This window comes from Gadus morhua, chromosome 7 (genome assembly GCF_902167405.1).
Source record: "Gadus morhua chromosome 7, gadMor3.0, whole genome shotgun sequence".
Taxonomy (NCBI): domain Eukaryota; kingdom Metazoa; phylum Chordata; class Actinopteri; order Gadiformes; family Gadidae; genus Gadus; species Gadus morhua.
In genome coordinates, this window is record NC_044054.1 from 9,030,410 (window position 1) to 9,049,284 (window position 18,875).

The 18,875-nt window shown below is 44.0% G+C and overlaps 1 protein-coding gene across 3 annotated transcripts; it reads left to right on the top strand.

Moving 5' to 3' along the window:
- Positions 1–1,244: 1,244 nt before the first annotated feature.
- arl13b (ADP-ribosylation factor-like 13b) lies at positions 1,245–18,486 on the top strand. 3 transcript variants are annotated; one of them, XM_030361720.1, is made up of 10 exons: positions 1,245–1,694; positions 4,929–4,999; positions 7,233–7,482; positions 9,382–9,487; positions 9,831–10,033; positions 11,213–11,330; positions 11,599–11,785; positions 12,296–12,418; positions 15,199–15,267; positions 17,539–18,486. In XM_030361720.1, the coding sequence occupies exons 1-10, from the start codon at positions 1,636–1,638 to the stop codon at positions 17,613–17,615; spliced, it is 1,263 nt and encodes a 420-aa protein (XP_030217580.1). In that variant the 5' UTR covers positions 1,245–1,635; the 3' UTR covers positions 17,616–18,486. The 3 variants fall into 3 exon arrangements, 2 of the variants coding, with proteins under 2 accessions (XP_030217580.1, XP_030217581.1); XR_003977374.1 differs by lacking the exon at positions 15,199–15,267 and having other exon boundaries at positions 12,296–12,486; XM_030361721.1 differs by lacking the exon at positions 15,199–15,267.
- The last annotated feature ends 389 nt before the right edge of the window (positions 18,487–18,875 follow it).

Here is an 18,875-nt window from a genome sequence, read left to right on the forward strand (position 1 = left end):
AACTGAAATTATAATCTTTGGCCCAAAATCCACACTCCCCACCTCCCAGAACTTCTCACTCTGCATTGATGGTCACTCTGTCACTCCCTCCGCCCTGGTCAGAAACCTTGGAATCTACATGGACCCTGCACTCTCCTTCAAGTCACACATAAACCACATCACCAAAATATCCTTCTTCCACCTCCGGAACATAGCACGCCTTCGACCCACTCTCTCCTTCTCAGCTGCTGAAACACTAATTCATGCCTCATCACCTCCAAACTCGACTACTGCAATAGCATCCTGTATGGTCTCACCTCCACTGTTCTTCAGAAACTGCAATATGTTCAAACTCCGCTGCTCGACTGCTCACCCACACCCCCTCCAGAGAACACATCACGCCCGTCCTCCGTCAACTTCACTGGCTTCCGGTAAAACAACGCATACATTTCAAGATCCTCCTCACCACCTATAAAGCCCTAAACAACCTTGCCCCCTCATACCTGACAGATCTCCTCCAACGCCCCATTGACCCACACCGAACACGCTCCACTGTTGCCAACACCCTCATCCCCATCACCAGGACCAAGTACCGCACCATAGGGGACAGATCCTTTGCCATTGCCGCCCCTACCCTCTGGAACTCCATCCCCCTGGCCATCCGTAACTCTGATTCACTGCCGTCTTTCAAAAGTCATCTCAAAACACATCTCTTCAACATCACTTACAACACCTGACAAATCTTTTTTCCCCCTCTCTCTTTCTTATTGTCCTATCTTTCTCTGTATTGTTGTTTTGGAGTATTTGTATGTATGCATGTATGTACTGTACTCTCCATTTGTATCCTTTTTGTTTTGTGTTTGGTTACCGAGAAAAGCGCTATATAAAACCTATGTATTATTATTATTATTATTATTATTATTATTTTTAAAACAAACTAGGAAACATTGCCGTTGCTATGCAACCTTGACTGGGAGAGTCGTGACGGCCTAAATCGGCCCAGAACCGCGTTAGCATAATGCTTCTTCATAATAGTTAACTACTGTAACGGTACCGACAACCCAAAACCCAAGTGGAATCTAGATTGACAAAGTGTGTAGTTCAAAATCTGAGAAGCTTTTACTTATTCGCCCCCTACAGAGTTTGTCACGTACGATCATTCAAAACCATGTTATTTTCCATAGATATTTAAACATGGAAGCAAGAGCCTCGGAGGCGGGACTTATTGAGCGCAACTCGCGTCACTCAGATCCGTTACGTGAGCACGCACGCAGAGACGTAAGCGCGTTACCACCAGCGACGGCTGTAAACAGCGCCTCGGCAAGCAGTAGCCACCACTCTAGAAAATTACCTAATTTACGTGGAAGGAAAGGACATATCCCTATATTATATCCCCGGACGCGGTTTCACATCGCAAACATGAACGTTACACGGCACGTATCACGTCGGAGGGACGGGATCCGTGTTAAACAAAGCTAATTTAAGCTTAATTAGCTAGCTAATTTAGCTAGGTTGCTAAGCTAACACAGCCAGCTCTCCAAGTGCCCTTAAGCTCACGTTGGTGTCTTCGCTCACGTCCGCTACTACGACTGAACTACTGAACTAAAAGTGGACAGATGACAACTGTTGAATGACTTCTCCTCCACGCGGACTGAGATGTTTAGCCTGATGGCGAACTGCTGCAGCTGGTTGAAGAGATGGCGTAAACCCGCCAGGTAAAGTAAACCCCGTCCTGTCATGTCATCATCATATGATCCTATAATAGACGGCAAGGTACAGTATAGGTCCTAGTCCTGTCAGGGTCCTCATATGATCATATACTAAACCGCCAGGTACAGTAGACCCCTCAGGTCCTGTAATAATATGATCCTATGATAGACCGCCAAGTACAATAGACCCAGTCGTGTTATGTAATAATATGATCCTATAATAGACCGCCAAGTACAGTAGATCCAGTCGTGTTATGTAATAATATGATCCTATAATAGACCGATCGGTACAGTAGAGCCTGTACTGTAATAATATGATCACAAGTACAGTAGACCCCCGTCCTGTCATGGGTCCTCATATGATCATATCAGAATCAAGAGTCAAAGGTTCAAAGGTTTTTATTCGTCACATACAGCATATGCAGTGAAATGTGTGTGGGTACAGTAGAGGTCCTAGTCATGGAATAATATGATCATAGGTACAGTAGACCCCGCTCTTGTCATGTAACAATATGATCAAATAGGTACAGTAGACCAGCGGTCCCCAACCGGTACCGGTCCGTGGGTCATTTGGTACCGGTCCGCATAGAAAGATTATTTATTTATCTTTTCTTTTTTTTTCTTTCTTTTTTTTATTCATGCATAATGCATGCACACTTAATAAACTCAATTTACTTCGCAATACTGTCACTCTTTTACATGCCATAAGTCTATATGCAGTTGTAGGATTGCATATTACATGTTTGCATTTTTGGCAACCTCTGCGCAACATAACACAACCTGAATTGTAGCCATCATATTATTGTTAGATATTTGTCTTGTGTGTTCCAAAACCAATTTTTCTTTTTAATCCTCATTCATTTGACTAACCACACTGTATATTACCATCCCACTCCATATTACATGTAAAAATGGAAGCCTGTAAATCGAAAGGTGGGAGAATTTATGGTACACACATCTTACATGGGATTGAAGAGCCAAAGCTTCATACATAATCCTGTCCAGGGGGATTTCCTCCCAGAGCGAGTAGCTTACCTACAGTGCAATGGATGAGAGGGGCATACTGCATCGTGTTGTGTTCCTTGTGAGTCATTCAGCATGCATACATTTACATGATTTTGCTGAGGGAATTTTATCCAATGCGACTTACAACTGTTCACACAGCGACAGGGGAGTCAACCACGTTGGGCGACAGCCAGCTCGTTAGGAGCATTAGGGTGAGGTGTCTTGCTCAGGGAAACCTCGACACTTAGGGCCCCGTCCACACGGAGCCGATTTTTTTGTGAAACCGCATAAGTCTTGTGCGTTTCGCCCGACCGTCCAGACGGAGCTGGCGAATCCGGTGCCCGAAACCGCACCCTCGGAGGTGAATGGGTTATTGTAAAAATACACACTGTGTGAAGATATTTTTTAGCGTTAGTTTTTATCGATGAAAAATGTACGTCATCAACGAAATTCTTAATGATCAATTAGTCGATCGTCGATTAATCATGCCCATACCTAATGGACACTTTATTCACCCAGTTGAAGGTTAGTGGAGTCAAAGTGAGAGATGGAGATGTAAGACTAGCCAGCAGCCAGAGCCATGTATGATGGACAGGTTATTTGTTTTTCAAATACCCTCTTCAGTTTCTGCCTTCACCTTCCTGTAAGTAAAAACAATAAGGGGTCAAGGCGTAAACAATTGCATATTTTAATCCTCTTTATGAAGACATTGAAGTAAAAATCCCGTTTCAGTTCAATCCACAGTGACTGCTTATAGACCACTCTCTGAGTCGTTTGATGCCAGTTATTAGATTCATTGTTTTGATGAATAGGCATAATGTGAATCAAAGATGGGAAGCAAGAAAATGTCTTCTTAGATGCATAAGAGACTTTAATGTGTTAGGGTTATTTACTGAGGGCTTGAATGGAATGTTGCTGTGTAATGAATAGTGTAGCATAGTATGCACAGATTCATATTACACACTCACTCACTACATCAGACAAGGTAATCCTACTGTTGCAATATGGGACCTTTGTTTTCATCACCTTACATATTACAACTGAAAAGACCAGGCGACTATGTTAAGCACAATGGTACGCAAGACCAAGTCAGGATCATTGCTCTGGCTGCTTAAAGGCCTGCTAACCAGGGCTGAACGAATTGGGGAAATAATCGAATTGCGATTTTTCTTTTCAAAATTCCTTATGTTCTGTTAATATTCACTAGAGAAGCAATAAATCATTCTATAGTATGACCAACGCAAAATTAGAGAGTTAAATGAGATGAACTGATGCATGAATTGATATTATAACATCTTAACAACTATTGATTTGTATAGGAAAACAAATACAAATCTTACTCATCTCCGGTCAGTAACAAATAATAAGAAAGAAAGAGAGAGGGAAGGAAGGATGGAAGGATATCGCAGCCTTTGGGATTTACAAATCGCGTTCTATTACATTGCGATGTTGGTTTGAATTTGATTATGTTCATCCCTACTGCTTACAGCTACAACCACCCTTCACTCACTCCCACAGAACGTCAAACCTAAGCAAGGGTTCAGACACCATCCACCAACAACTTGTTGTACCGCAGTACCCGTAGCATATTATCCTACAAGGTTAGCTGAAAATCCCCTAGCCTAATCCCCTGCTCCGGGCTGCTGAGGCAACCTGTTGGCGTTTCTGTCTGTTTTGTTGAGACCAGCTAAGTGTTAGTTAGTGTTGGGATGGTTTATGGAAGGAGCTAGGGTAGTGGTAAAGCTAGTAGCTGGCTACTAGGAAGCTAGTAGCCTGCTAGCTACTAGCAGGCCACTCATCAACGGTCTCTAGTTGTAATGGTTCCTGAGTCGCCATTGCACCAACAGTCTAGCTACTAGCAAGCAAGCTAGCTATACCGAACCCTGGATAACCTGCTTGATGTATCGCTTGCGACGCAAGAGTCATAGTTAAGTATTTATAGTACACAGCTAGTAGCTTGCTCGTAGAAAGCTAGTAGCTTGCTCGTGGAAAGCTAGTAGCTGGCTAGTAGAAAGCTTGGGGCTTGCGAGTGTAAAGCTAGTAGTTTGCTAGTACCTTGCTAGTAGAAAGCTAGTAGCTTGCTAGTAGAAAGTTAGTGGAAAGCTAGATGCTACTCGTCATGGCACCAACTGTGTCTTTTTTGTAATGGTGTTTAATGAACTCCATAACCCCTCAATGGTATCTGAGGAAGCACTCAGTCATTCAGTGGTTTATTTTGATTTCTTTTCTGTACAGGAAGGTGACGTTAGTGATGGTGGGACTTGATAATGCTGGGAAGACGGCGACGGTTCGAGGGATTCAAGGAGGTATGTCTTTCTGTCCGTCCTTCTCTGTCTCTGTCTGTGTCTCTCATTCTCTCTATCTCCCTCTGTCTCTTTCTTTCTGTCTGTCTGTCTCGCTATGGCTCTCTATCTCTCTTGGTATGTCTCTCTCTAGAGCTGTGTTCGAAATCGTTCCCTATTCACTCACTCACTATTCCTTATATAGTGTTCATGATATAGTGCACTATATAGGGAACGAACAAACGAGAATTCGGACACTACGCTGAATATTTCTAAACGTCATTTGCGTCAGTAAATGCGCCGGGTATTTGTGTGACGCAGACAGATGCGCCCACATCATGTAAACAAACCGGGCACTCGCGAGGAAAGCTGGAGGTTGTTTTGATGTTGAATGTTACATTTCCTTGATAAAGTTTATTTTATTAATTTAGAATGTTAAATTTTCTATGTTAAATCGCAAATAGATTTTTGACATTTTTAAACGAAAGCCGGAGACTCCATCATTAAATGCATTCGTTTTCGCAGTTATTCAGCTTCTTCTTCTCCTCCAGAAAAACACGACGCATTGCATTGTGGTATACGGGAGTAACATGGAGGGAACATCGTATGTACACTCAAATTTGGGGTATTTTAAGTGCACTACATAGTGCATGAAATGAACCACTGAGAATTCGAACACCACTACAAAACGGCGTGCACCCTATATAGTACACTATATCCGTGATAGAGAACGATTTCGACCACACAGCTTATGTGTATGGGAGAGAGGCTCACCTGGTGTGAGACGGCCGAATCAGAATCTGGGGCTGGGGCTGCACACCTTTTGCTCATTGACCAATCATGAAAGGGCAGTCGGTTTTCTAGCGTAAATGAGCTCTATGTATGCATGCAACACACTATGTATGCATTAGGGCTGTAACGATACACAAACTCACGATTCGGTTTGTATCACGATTTTTGACCCACGGTTCAATACATCCCACGATTTTTTGAAATTTAAAAAGCATTTTATTTAAACAACACTTATATACCAATTAACTTAATGTAACATTTAATAACAAATAATTTGGAACACTGAACAGATTTGAACAGAAAGAATACTATTAATGTATAGCTAAATGAATAAAGAAATAACGTGTGGGAGGATGCTTTTTTCAACTGTTTGGTTGGTTTAGTCAAATATCCTTATTAGCACTTCTTATTAGGCAATGTAGCTTAAATAATGACATAATCAGGCCGTATAGAATGCAACATGTTTAATAGCCTAACTTTCAATAGATGGAGAAAAACCTGAATGTCATGAACGTCGCAATAACGAGGCGTTACGAGTAGCATATGTGTGCGCCAGAATGGCAATGTGCGTATGCGTGTGTGAGTGACGTCAGCGAGTGAGTGGACGAGCGAGGAGAGCGAGCGGTAGCGCGTGTGTCTAGTGAAGAAGCGAACGAGTCCGGTAGAATAAAGTACCCATCCTGTCAATAATCGGTGGCCGCTTCATTCCGACCTATAAGCAGACAAACTGCCAGTCAAATCACACAAAACACTAGAGACAGGATCACACAGGCCCCCTCTGGATAAATGTCGTTCATATATCGCATATGAGCACTTCGACGGCTGTGGAGAAATGCGATCCTCCGTAGCCACGGAGGATTGCAGTCGCATACTTACGGCATCGATAGGAGGGGGCGCTGTCAGCAGACTATTATTTAGACAAATTATTAGCAAATTTCAATCGGACAATTTGACCGCAGAGTTAGAAAGGGCGTATCGCGCTTCTGCCTTCTCACACCGTGAGACAGGATCGTGGCTTTGAGTATCGCGATTTTCGGTTTGATACGCGTATCGTTACAGCCCTAGTATGCATGCAACACTTCCGCTTTGGTCTCCGAATGCCTCTACAGACCCGGTTCCAGTCCGGAAGCAAAGATCCTAGAAGTAAACAAACGAGCATGGTAGACACTCAATGGCTTGCAAACAAACAAAAGTGTCCTTTCAACGAAGGGAGGACAGCGCTAGCACCTACCACTGTTGTGCTAAATGCAATACGTAACAATACGTAACAAAAAGGAACTGGTTTGTTTACTTCCGTTGTAAAACCTCTCTCTCTCCCTCTCGTCCCCCTGCCACCTCTGTATCTCCTCTCTCTCACACACCCCATCTCTAATCTTATCCATCAACATGGGGGAGAGGTGTTCTTTAATATACTAAAGATATACATCTTGTACCCCCTTTCTCCCCCCCGACTCCGCCCTCACAGAGAGCCCCCAGGACGTGGCACCCACGGTGGGCTTCTCCAAGGTCTCCCTGCGTCAGGGCAAGTTCGAGGTGACCATCTTCGACCTGGGCGGGGGCAAGCGGATCCGGGGCATCTGGAAGAACTACTACTCGGAGTCGTACGGCGTGGTGTTCGTGGTCGACTCGAGCGACGCCCGGCGGCTGCAGGAGACCAGGGAGGCTATCGCCGAGGTGCTAAGGCACCCCCGCATCGCCGGCAAGCCTGTCCTTGTGTGAGTGGGGGGGGGGGGGGGGGGCGGGGTCTCTGTCTCCTCTCTCTCTCTCTGTCTCTCTCTCTCTCATGTCTCTCTGTTTCTCTCTATCTCTATGTATCTTAAGACAGGCCGGTCCTAGTCTGAGTTAGTGTGTGTTGTCTTGTTGGTCTGGCTGTGACTGTCTGTCTCTCTCAATGTCTCCGCTCTCGCTGTCTGTCTTTCTGTCTGTTTGTTTCTGTGTGTGTGTGTGTCTCTCTCTCTCCCTCTCTCTCTCTCTCTTTCTCTCTCGCTCTTTTTATGTGTCTCTCTCTCTCTATTTGTGTCTCTCTCGCTCCCTGTATCTATGTCTCTCTCTCTATCTAAAACAGGCCTGTCCTAGTGTGTGTGTGGTTTGGTGGTGGGAATGGAGGCTGGCTGTGACTGTCTGTCTCTCTCTCTCTCTCTCTGTCCCTCTCTTTCTCTCTGTCTGTCTCTCTCAATGTCTACGCTCTCCCTGTCTGTCTTTCTGCCTGTTTGTTTCTGTGTATGTGTGTGTCTCCCTCTCTATTTGTCCCTGTCTCTCTGTCTCTCAGAATTCAAAGGACGATTACATGACAGAAAACCTTTTGAAAGGCTGTTACACAACTGCTGTCAAACTAGGGTCACCATCTTAAAGTCTATGGCTCTCTCTCGCTCTCTTTCTCTCTCTCTCTCTTTCTGTCTCAGTCTCTCTTTCTGTCTGTCTCTGTTGCCTCTCTCTCTCTCTCTCTCTTTCTGTCTCAGTCTCTCTTTCTGTCTGTCTCTGTTGCCTCTCTTTCTCTCTTTCTGTCTCAGTCTCTCTTTCTGTCTCAGTCTCTCTTTCTGTCTGTCTCTGTTGCCTCTCTCTCTCTCTCTCTCTCTCTCTCTCTCTCTCTCTCTGTCTCTGTATCTGTCTCTCTCTCCCTCTGAAAATTCAAATGATGAAAGACTAAGTCAAACTATGGTCGTCTTTAAGTCTATGATTCTGTCTCTCCTCCTCTCTGTAACTCCTCTGTCTCTCTCTCTGTCATTCTCACTATCTCTGCATCTCTTATTCATGTCACTATGTATGTCTGTCTCTGTCTCTCAAACCATTAGGCCAGCACGATTAATCGTTATAAAATCGCGATCTCGATTCACCCCTGTGTGGATATAAGTTTCAAATATATATATATTTTTTTTGATAAAACTAATGCTAAGAAATATCTTTACACGTGTGTACAATTACCATTCTTAGTGTTGTTCATCAGAGAAATAGTCTGCCACAGACGTTGACGTTGCTTAACAACCAGAAACGCTGGGGTTGATAAGTTATCAGACTACTTGCGGAGTGCTAAGAAAATTCACTTTCCTTGACAGCGGTCGAGTTCGGTGTGCATAAAAGTACAGAGGGACCTATTGCGAACTACTGCAGCTGCTGATGCCATCTCTCTAAATTAAAGAAGTAGCCGCACCCACCCCAAACCAATCGGAATAAGTGTATGCACGTTGATTATAGCGGACTACACCACCTCTTCTATTCCGCATGTAATTCTATTCCGATCAGAGAATTGTATTCTGATTGAGGCGTATATATGATTATTTTCTATTCAAATTTGAGCTGCTCTTCCACTTCTAATCAGATCAGAAGTGCCCAATACAATACAGGCTGGTGGAAAGTGAATGGAATACGGTTCCCCCGGCTTGCCAAGTTAGTACGGAGGTACTTGTGAGGTACTTGTGAGAAAAAAATCGTGGCAGAGAATCATGATACCAATTCTAAGCTAAAAAAATCGTGATTCATATTTTTCCCCGAATCGTGCAGGCCTACAAACCATGGACCCCGTCTTAAAGTCCTTTCATTTAAGGGCACTTTCAGCTCAATAACACTATTTCTACAAAGTCACTCAATCTCTCTCTCTCTGTCCCCCGGTGTCCCAGGCTGGCCAACAAGCAGGACCAGGAGGGGGCTCTGGCCGAGGCCGACATCATCGAGAGCCTGGCCCTGGAGAAGCTGGTGAACGAGAACAAGTGTCTCTGTCAGATCGTGAGTTCCCCTTCCCCCCCTCTCCCCCCCAGACCAGAAACTGCAGTTGGTGACATGAAGAGTTTGGATTGAATTGGGGCTAATCCTTGTTTGGCGTGGCTGTTGGAAGAGGCTCACTAACTGTCTAAAAATATTTCTTTCTTTCTTTCTTTCTCCCTTCATCCCTTACTCTCCCTCCCATCCTCCCTACCTTCCTTATTTTTCCCTCCCTTTCTTTCTTTCTGCCTCTCTCCCTTCCTTTCTCTCTCTCTCTCTCTCTCTCTCTCTCTCTCTCTCTCTCTCTCTCTCTCTCTCTCTCTCTCTCCCCCCTCGCTCTCTTCTCCCCCCCCCCCCCCATACAAAGGAGCCGTGCTCTGCCATCCTCGGCTGCGGCAAGAAGATGGACAAGTCCATCAAGAACGGTCTGAAGTGGTTGCTAGGCAACATCGCCAAGGACTACGAGGCCATCTCTGAGCGCGTGCAGAAGGACACGGCCGAGCAGCGGGCCCAGGAGGACCAGGACAAGAAGGAGAGGGCCGAGAGGGTGCGGCGCATCCGCCAGGAGAGGTACGAGACCCCCGGGGGATAGGGGGGGGGGGCTCTGGAGGGGCTCTCCTTATGAGGGGAGGGAGGACTCGCTGGCCCAACCCGGCCCCCGGCGGGAAGGGCTGACTGGTAAACGGAAGGTTGCTAGTTCGATCCCCGGCTCCTCCTAGCTGCTCCTGTGTCCCTGAGCGAGGCTCCTAATGCCGCTTTTCCACTGCATGGTACCAGCTCGACACGACTCGACTCGACTCGACTCAGCTCGCCTTTTTTGCGTTTCCACCGCGAAAACATGGTATCTGGTACCTGAAGTGGCTGCTTTTTCTAGTACCGCCTCGCTCTAGGTTCCAAGCGGCTGAGCCGATGCTAAAAGGTGACGTCGGCAGACGGCCGGCCACTGATTGGCCAGAGAGTGTGACGAAGTCACGAGAGCGACATGGCAACCATGCTGGTAACAGCCATAGCAGCGCCGCAGCCAACATATTCCACTTCTTCAACATGCCAGCTAATAATACGAACATGAATACCATCGCATCGATGTTCTCCATTGTTGTTAAGTGGGTTCTGTCCATGTGTGGGTTACGTAGGTGTTGTTTGGGTCGCGTACAAAAATACGTCACGGCCCTTTCGCGCAGCCGACCCCGCCCACGTCCTGGAGGTACTATTTGCGGTGGAAAAGGACCCGCGCTGCTACCGTGTCGAGTCGTGTCGTGTCGAGTCGAGCTACATGTGCGGTGGAAAAGCGGCATAAGCCTACATTTCGCACTGCCGTTGGTGTGTGAATGCGTGCATGAAGGGGTAAATGTAAGGCGCTTTTGAGTGGCCAATGGTTAGAAAAGCGCAACATAAACGCAGTCCGTTTTACCATTTAAATCCTCGCTGTCAGTTTGTTACGTCATTGTAGGGCTGCTCGATTATGGAAAAAATATTGATCAAGATTCTTTTGGTCAATATTGAAATCACGATTATTGTAACGATCATGTTCGAAAACATGAATTTGGAAATTTCCCCTTAAAAAAACACAATGTTCAAATAGAAAATGTTCAAATAGAAAATAATGTACAAAAATGTATCCAGCAATTTCTATAAAAATGTTAATGAATAAAATAAATATAATAAAAAATATCTATAATCATATATAATATAAAATGATAGTTTAAACTTCAACTCCCTTGTCATGTGAACGTGTTTCTTTCACCCCAGGGAGCAGGAGGAGCTAGAGGAGGCGGAGCGAGAGGGCACGCAGACCCAGGGGGCGGGGCCTGTGGACGAGATCATGATGACCAGTCCCTTCCAGCCAATAGGGAACGTGATTACCGAGGTAGGCGTCAATGTCCTTCGTCACTCGTCACGTGTCATCCAATGGTTCAAGGACGACAAACACACCTCAAAAAAAACATTGAATGTCCTAAACAATTTATGCTTACAGAATGTTAACTTTTCATGATATATGAAAAAAAAAAGAAAAAATTCAATGGTACGCGTGGCACCTTTTGAGAACCAATGTTATAGTAGGCCGCAGTGTTTGGTACGCATGAAGGTTTAGCACTGGCTTTGGCCTGACGGCTCCGATGTGAACGTTGTCTCAGAACGAGGAAAAGGCGAAGGACAGGAAGAGGCACCGCACACGGGAGGAAGAGGAAGAGGAGGAGGGCGGGACTAACGGCACGGCGGGTGATCAGGGTCGACACGAAGAGGAGGAGGAGGAGGAGGAAGAGGAGAACGGCGAGGAGATGGACACGGCCGCTAGGCAGACGCCGGAGCAGCCCGGCTCGGGTTCGTTGCATTCACACAGTCTTACTCTCCCTCTCTCACACTCTCTTTATCTCTCTATCACTGTTTCTCTCACTCACTCTTTCTCTCCATCACTCTGTTTCACTCACTATTTGTCTCACTCACGCTCCGTCTCACTATGTCACTCACTCTGTCTCACTCACTCTGACTTACTCACTCACTCTCTCTCACTCACTCAACCCGTCTCAATCACTCACTCCCTGTCTGTCTCACTCCCTCTGTCTCACTCACTCACTCACTCTCTCTGTCACAATCACTCACTCACTGTCTGTCTCGCTCACTCACTCTATTTCACTCACTGTCTGTCTCACTCACTCACTCTATTTCACTCACTCACTCTCACTCACTCTGTCAGTCTCACTCTCACACTCTGTCTCACTCACTCACTGCTCGAAATGTCTTTCTTATTGGCTCTCAAAATGGCAGGCAGGATCCTCAATTGGCCAATTTGTTTCTTAATTGCCCGATTGATTTGTTTAACTGCATCCACAGCGGCGTCCGGCGACCAGGGGCGGAAGAAGACGAGGAAGCTGCAGCTGAAGAGGAAGAACCGCGTCGACCCCCTTCAGACGGAGGGCCCCCCCGCCGAGGGCCCCTCCCCCCCGCCCCCGCCAGGTTAGACCCCGCCTCCGCTCGGGCCAACGCTCTCTCCGATAGAGCAACACGGAGATGTCCAAATAAAAGTAACTTGGAGTGTATACTCCTTTGCTTTGTTTTTAGTGAATGTAGATAAAGAAGTTTTCAGTCATTTCTCAAATTTAATTTGTCAAATTCTTTTCGATCTTTTTATTTTTTATTTTAATTTTCTTGTTGAATTTCAAATCCCTTTCCTGTTGTTCCTGAAATGGTCTTTCACGCACATTTCTTGTCGCGTTGTGCCGGCGAAATGCACACTTCTTGGACACCTGTGTGAAGTTGGCCCCCCGTCTCATTCAAAATATTAAAATGACACTGCTGTTCGTTTGTGCTAGGTTTGTGCTGGTTTGTGCCGTAAAAATTATCGTTTGTGCTGGAAAGGATTTTGAGTAATTCAAAATTGCATTTTCTGGCATGTGACGTCACCCAGCCCCCCGTTCACGCCCAAATCTCATCAAAATAGTCCCAATCGTTAGTGCTACGTTTGTGCTGGTTTGTGCCGTCAAAAGAAATTGTTATGCTATTATGGTTTCTTAGTTGTTCCCGTTTGATTTTTCACACATGACGTCACTCAGCCCCCCGTCCTCCTTCAAATCGCGTCAAAATGGTCTCTATCGTTAGTGCTACGTTTGTGCTGGTTTGTGCAGTCAAAAGAAATATTTGTGCAACTATAGTTTAAAAGGTATTCCAGTTTGATTTTTCTCACTTGACGTCACTCAGCCCCCCCTCCATCTTCAAATCGCGTCAAAATTCTCTCTATGTTTAGTGCTACGTTAGTGCTGGTTTGTGCTGTTAAAATAAATGTTTTTGATACTTTACTTTTTAAGTAATTAATACAACTTTATTTTCCCTTCTTGTTATGTAAACAGACCACTTGTTATGCAACCAGCACCCCTAGAACGTTCAAATCGCGTCAAAATGGTCTCTATCGTTAGTGCTACGTTTGTGCTGGTTTGTGCAGTCAAAAGAAATGTTTGTGCCACTATAGTTTAAAATATATTCCTAAAATATATTCCTGGTAAAAATAGATACCTAGGCAGTTTCTTCTGCTTTGCCGGTCAAGTGGTACAGTGAAATGGTTGCCTGCTGCGCTGGCTGAGTGCACATTCTGTGCATCTATTTGTTTGTGTTTCATCTCATGACCCTGTTACTTACAGCAGATACCGTGACAAGTGGCTAATAAAGAATATTACATCTAAATCAAAACCAGACTGAAGTGAACCAAACTCAAATGTATTTGAAAATAACGCACAAAAAACAAGCAAACACCTCATATAAACAGGACATACAAATGTGATGATTGGGGAACAATCAATTATTTTGACGGCACAAACGATAGAGCCTATTTTGAGATTTCAAAGTGGACTGTGGGCTGGTGAGGTCAAACGTGGGCATAATAAAGCTTTAACATTAACTTAAAAACTATAGTTGTTAAGAATTGAAGGTGATGTGCAGAACTTAAATGCACGACTCAGAACTCAGTAGTTGAATAAAGAACAAACGTTTACTGGCAGGATACGGTACACAGGTAAGCAAACATAATCCAAATAGGGCACACAGGTTCAGTCCGAGGTCAGAAACACGAGTAAACAATGAACATACGTAGCACGGAGAAATACAATGAACACAACCTGAAATTACGAGAACGCAACGAGTAACAAGAATACAAGACAGCATCATAGAGACCATTTTGCCGCGATTTGAAGGTTGACGGTGGGCTGTGTTGCATAACAAGAGGGCAAAATTAAGTTGTATCAATTACTTAAAAAGTAAAGTATCAAAAACATTTATTTTAACAGCACAAACCAGCACTAACGTAGCACTAAACATAGAGACCATTTTGACGCGATTTGAAGATGCACAGGGGGGCTGAGTTACATCACGTGAGAAAAATCAAACTGGAATATCTTTTAAACTGTAGTGGCACAAACATTTCTTTTGACTGCACAAACCAGCACAAACGTAGCACTAACGATAGAGACCATTTTGACGCGATTTGAAGGAGGACGGGGGGCTGAGTGACGTCATGTGTGAAAAATCAAACGGGAAAAAACTAAGAAACCATAATAGCAAAACAATTTCTTTTGACGGCACAAACCAGCACAAACGTAGCACTAACGATTGGGACTATTTTGATGAGATTTGGGCGTGAACGGGGGGCTGGGTGACGTCACATGCCAGAAAATGCAATTTTGAATTACTCAAAATCCTTACCAGCACAAACGATAATTTTTACAGCACAAACCAGCACAAACCTAGCACAAACGAACAGCAGTGTTATTTTAATATTTTGAATGAGACGGGGGGCCAACTTCACAAAGGTTTCTTGGACCCCTGCATAACTGCTTGCAGTTCTAGTTTTAATTTGTTACAGTATGATGTGGTGGAAATAAAACTACTATTAAATTATTATAATTATATTATGATGTATTGGGAAGATTCTTCGAATGTAGTCTAATAACTCTAACATACTAAAGACTATTTTAATTTGATAGCTGATGATGTCAAATTATATTTCGTCAACCCTGAGCCCATTTATGGTTTTCCCTCCTCCACAAAATCCCTTCCAAAAGCCCATGTAAGCTCTTCCATCCTCCACCACACCTATTCAAGAAAGCCCATATATGATCTTCCATCCTCCTTTCCATCCTCTGCCACACCCCTTCTAGAAAGCCCATATAAGGTCTTCCATCCTCCATGACTCCCTAAACCCCTGGTTATTCCCCTGACGTTCTGTGAACTGTTCCCCGTTGTTTTAGTGGGCTGGGCCACGCCCAAGGCCTCAAGGCTGCACAAGCTGCAGCCTCTGGGCGAATCCAGACGCTCCGGTAAACCCGCCGTCCCCCCACCCCTCCTTTAAATCATACACTGCTCCTTTTAATCCTCCACTCCATGCATGACAACCCGTGTGGTGTTTTAAAGTGCTTTATGGGGCTCTGAGGTGCTACACTCCCCACTAAAGTGACGGGCAGCAGAGAGACAGCACCAGCTGCCCCCGACGTTTATTTTGGGGCTTTTTATAGCCCTAAACGACGTATAATAAGTATATATGTCAGAAGAAAGTGAAACGACATTATATCGCTGTCGGTTCAATAAGGATGTTCATAGAACCATAGTGCCAAGCACTTACAATCACTAGGTTAGCCCATTCCCTCCACGCAACAAAGATAGCTAGGGTAAGATGCTACACTACACTTTATCTAGCGTGTTTAACACCCTCGCTACAACGCCCTCCGGGCTTCCCTTTAAAGGGAACATATTATACCACCAGGTGTGAGTGTGATTAGCCTTGTAGATTATCGAAACGGCTTGTGAGGCTAATCACACTCACACCTGGGGGTATAATATGTCCCCTTTTAAAGGAGGGGAAAACTGTCTAATGCGACGGCAAGGCAACTTTATCTATTCAGCACTTTTCATATACGAGGCCAACTCAAATAATTGAATAAAATTGATAATCACAGAAAACAAAGGCAGGGTTAGAAAAGGTCTAAAATGAAATAGTCAAATTTAATAGCAAATTTAAGGAATACTTGAAAGTGCAATGTGTTTAAGATTTAGCAGAAAGCTCAAGCAAGCATGAAAGTCTTAAGAACTAGAATAGTCCCAAATCATGACTCTTTGTCTTTTTTTCTTGGTAGGGGGAATGAGACAGGGACAGTCCACTCTAGCTGAGACTGTAGTGTTTCTCGTGTGTTGTCCTGGTGTCTCCACCTCATTAATTTAGCACCAGGGATCACCTAACCCCGTGTCTTGTCCGGCCTGGCATGAAGTGTGTGCATGTACTAACGCTATCTCTTTCTCACAGAACTTCATTTTTCAGCTCTCCAGTCAGTAACAGTAACAAATCAAACAAACTAAAGTGCAGCAATATTTCAAAATCGCAGCCTTTGCGATTTGAGAATTGCGTTCTATTACATTGCGATATCGGTTTGAATACGATTAATCTTTCAGCCCTTCTCTACAGTCTATTTGTTACTTTTCCTATTGAAGGTAATGGGTAGTGGATGATAATCCTCGAAAAATGGAGGTGCATCCATTTGGCTTCATTCCCCATATCCTGATGGTAGTGAGAAAGCTCAGAGACAGTAGAGAGCATCCAGAACACCAAAGATGGCGGCTGGTGGCGCAAGCAACAGGTTTGGGTCACCGGCCCACTTCCCAACATCAAGTCAAGTTCATTTATTCATCTCCCATGAGAGAAATTTGGTTTAGAGACAGGGTAGTGCTGCATACACAAACAAGGAACAGAGTTACATCCAACATCCAACATAGAAAGAAAGTACATAACTGGTAACCAGATAGTGACAAGAGTGCAAGAAGATCTGAGCTGTCCAATTTGCCCTACCTTGTAGTCAAAAGTACAGTGCTAACACATTTAATGTGCAGTGCACAATAAAGTGATATTAGAGTGCTAGTAAATATTAAAAATGCTGGTACAGATTAGGTTAAAAGTGCAATTCTAGTACACATTTAAAGTGCAGTGCACAATATCGTAACCAACTAACATGCTAACGCAACCATGTTTTCTTGTGTTGTTTGTTCGTCAGCCAAATGTATGTCATCCATGCATGATGGGTACTTGACAGAACATCAAAGTCATGCTACGTCTGTTTTTCTTGTTCTTGAATGATTTGATTTACGCTTGGCTACAAAGAGTTAAGGCTTCTTTATGGTTCCAACTGTCGATGAACCTCAAGTTACGTCCTTGCGGACTCTCCTTGCGTCAACCCCAAGGGCCTGACGTGCGCCTCCCGAAAATTGTAACCTTTGCGTCGAGGAGAAGTAGCAGCAAGGGCTGTGATTTGTCCGCTCACTAAAACCCGACGCAGAGGTTCATGACTGCGTCGAAGAGTCTGTGTGGTCCTTCAGTTGCGTCGACATGGAACCATAACTGAGCCTTTACCGTAGCAGAAAATATTCAGACGCTTATAACGCATACTTTGTACTTTTCTCGTAATTGTTCAAATAAAAGCCGTACTCCGATCTATCAATGGTCATCAGTACTCTCCACATACAGATGATGTGGGCGGGTTTGTGTCTCATGCTAACGTGCTAGCGGTGCTAATGTCCGATATCTATTTGCTCCTCTCGCACAGAATTCTTCGGAAAACCCCTCCCGCCCGTCCTGGTTCGCCAGCAGCCCAACGGCGACACGCACGACATCATATCCTAACCCCACCCCCACCTTTCTTATCGGACCTTCTAAACCCTACCCCCTTTTTTTGGAGATCGAATGTAAATACTTGTATTACCATAACTGTCACGTTAATTTTTCGTCGACTGTCGGCCATTGTCTGAAATATCAAGATGATTTCCAACGCGACGGGAATGGCGGAAAAAGGGATTTATACCATTATCGGAAACTTTTAACGCACTACTCATTTTTTTCATTTATTTTTCCTCGTAACGTGCAATACTTTACAGACGGCATATTAAGGATACAATATAGTATATACTGTACATCGATATGGGGAAAGTATGATGCCGTTTAAACGGAGGCTTTTATTTTGAAATTTGGCTCCAAATACTGTTTGAAATTAGATGGCAAAAGAGTGCCAGGGAAAAAAACGTTATATGACTATAGAGAGACTAGCGGCTGAAGATTTAAATGTATGGGCAGCTACACACGGAAACGCACACACACGAATGCTAATGTTGATTTGTGTGTACGCGCACACAGCTTTTGTTTTCAAATAGACATGTAAGGTCAAGTCATTTTCAAAAGTCCACACTTTTCATTGTTTTATTACTGCCTAGAGTTTATTTCTCCATCAAGGCAACCCTTTCCACTTTGGTATTATTGATTTATTTCTAAATTGAGTATGACTTATTCAATTGACTGAAAACGGCTGAGAGTAGACTAGATTGCGAGCCTGAAAAATTAGGTATATTTTCGAATAAAAAATCATGTAAAATTTTTCTTTATATTATGTCGATGAAGCGGAATATATCATGGAGCCTAGATGTTTTTGGAAACGTATCCTTTTTTTTCTACCTGGAATGTATTTTGTATTAACACAATAAAGGTTTTTTTAAAGTATAAATCTCAGTCTCTGTGTATTTACTACGGAAACATACCTGTAAAATGTTAATTTGTCACTTTCACTTTTTCAACACTTATTAATTCAATGTTTTTGATGACGTCTCTTTGTCACACTGTACTCTGCTTCCCAGAATGTCTGCAGTTTAGTTGGCCTCTGTGTTGATGCTGAGATTCTCGAGATTCATCACCTCAAGCGAGTAGAATAATTTACATCCCCAATGCCAGACACATCCAGCGTTTCTGCAGCTTATGCAAAAGGCCATCTACGGCAGAATACCATCTGTTAAAGGTTTGCTCCTGGTATTGTTAGATGAATCACAATTTTGACTTTCACACATTACAACGTGGAGTAATGTGAGAATATATTAGATTGACTCAGTGAGATTGAAT

Coding starts and splice junctions, on each gene's coding strand:
- arl13b (XM_030361720.1), top strand. CDS start 1,636: ATGTTTAGCCTGATGGCGAACTGCTGCAGCTGGTTGAAGAGATGGCGT. Junction 7,483..9,381: donor GCCGGCAAGCCTGTCCTTGT/GTGAGTGGGGGG, acceptor CCGGTGTCCCAG/GCTGGCCAACAAGCAGGACC. Junction 12,419..15,198: donor CTCCCCCCCGCCCCCGCCAG/GTTAGACCCCGC, acceptor CCGTTGTTTTAG/TGGGCTGGGCCACGCCCAAG.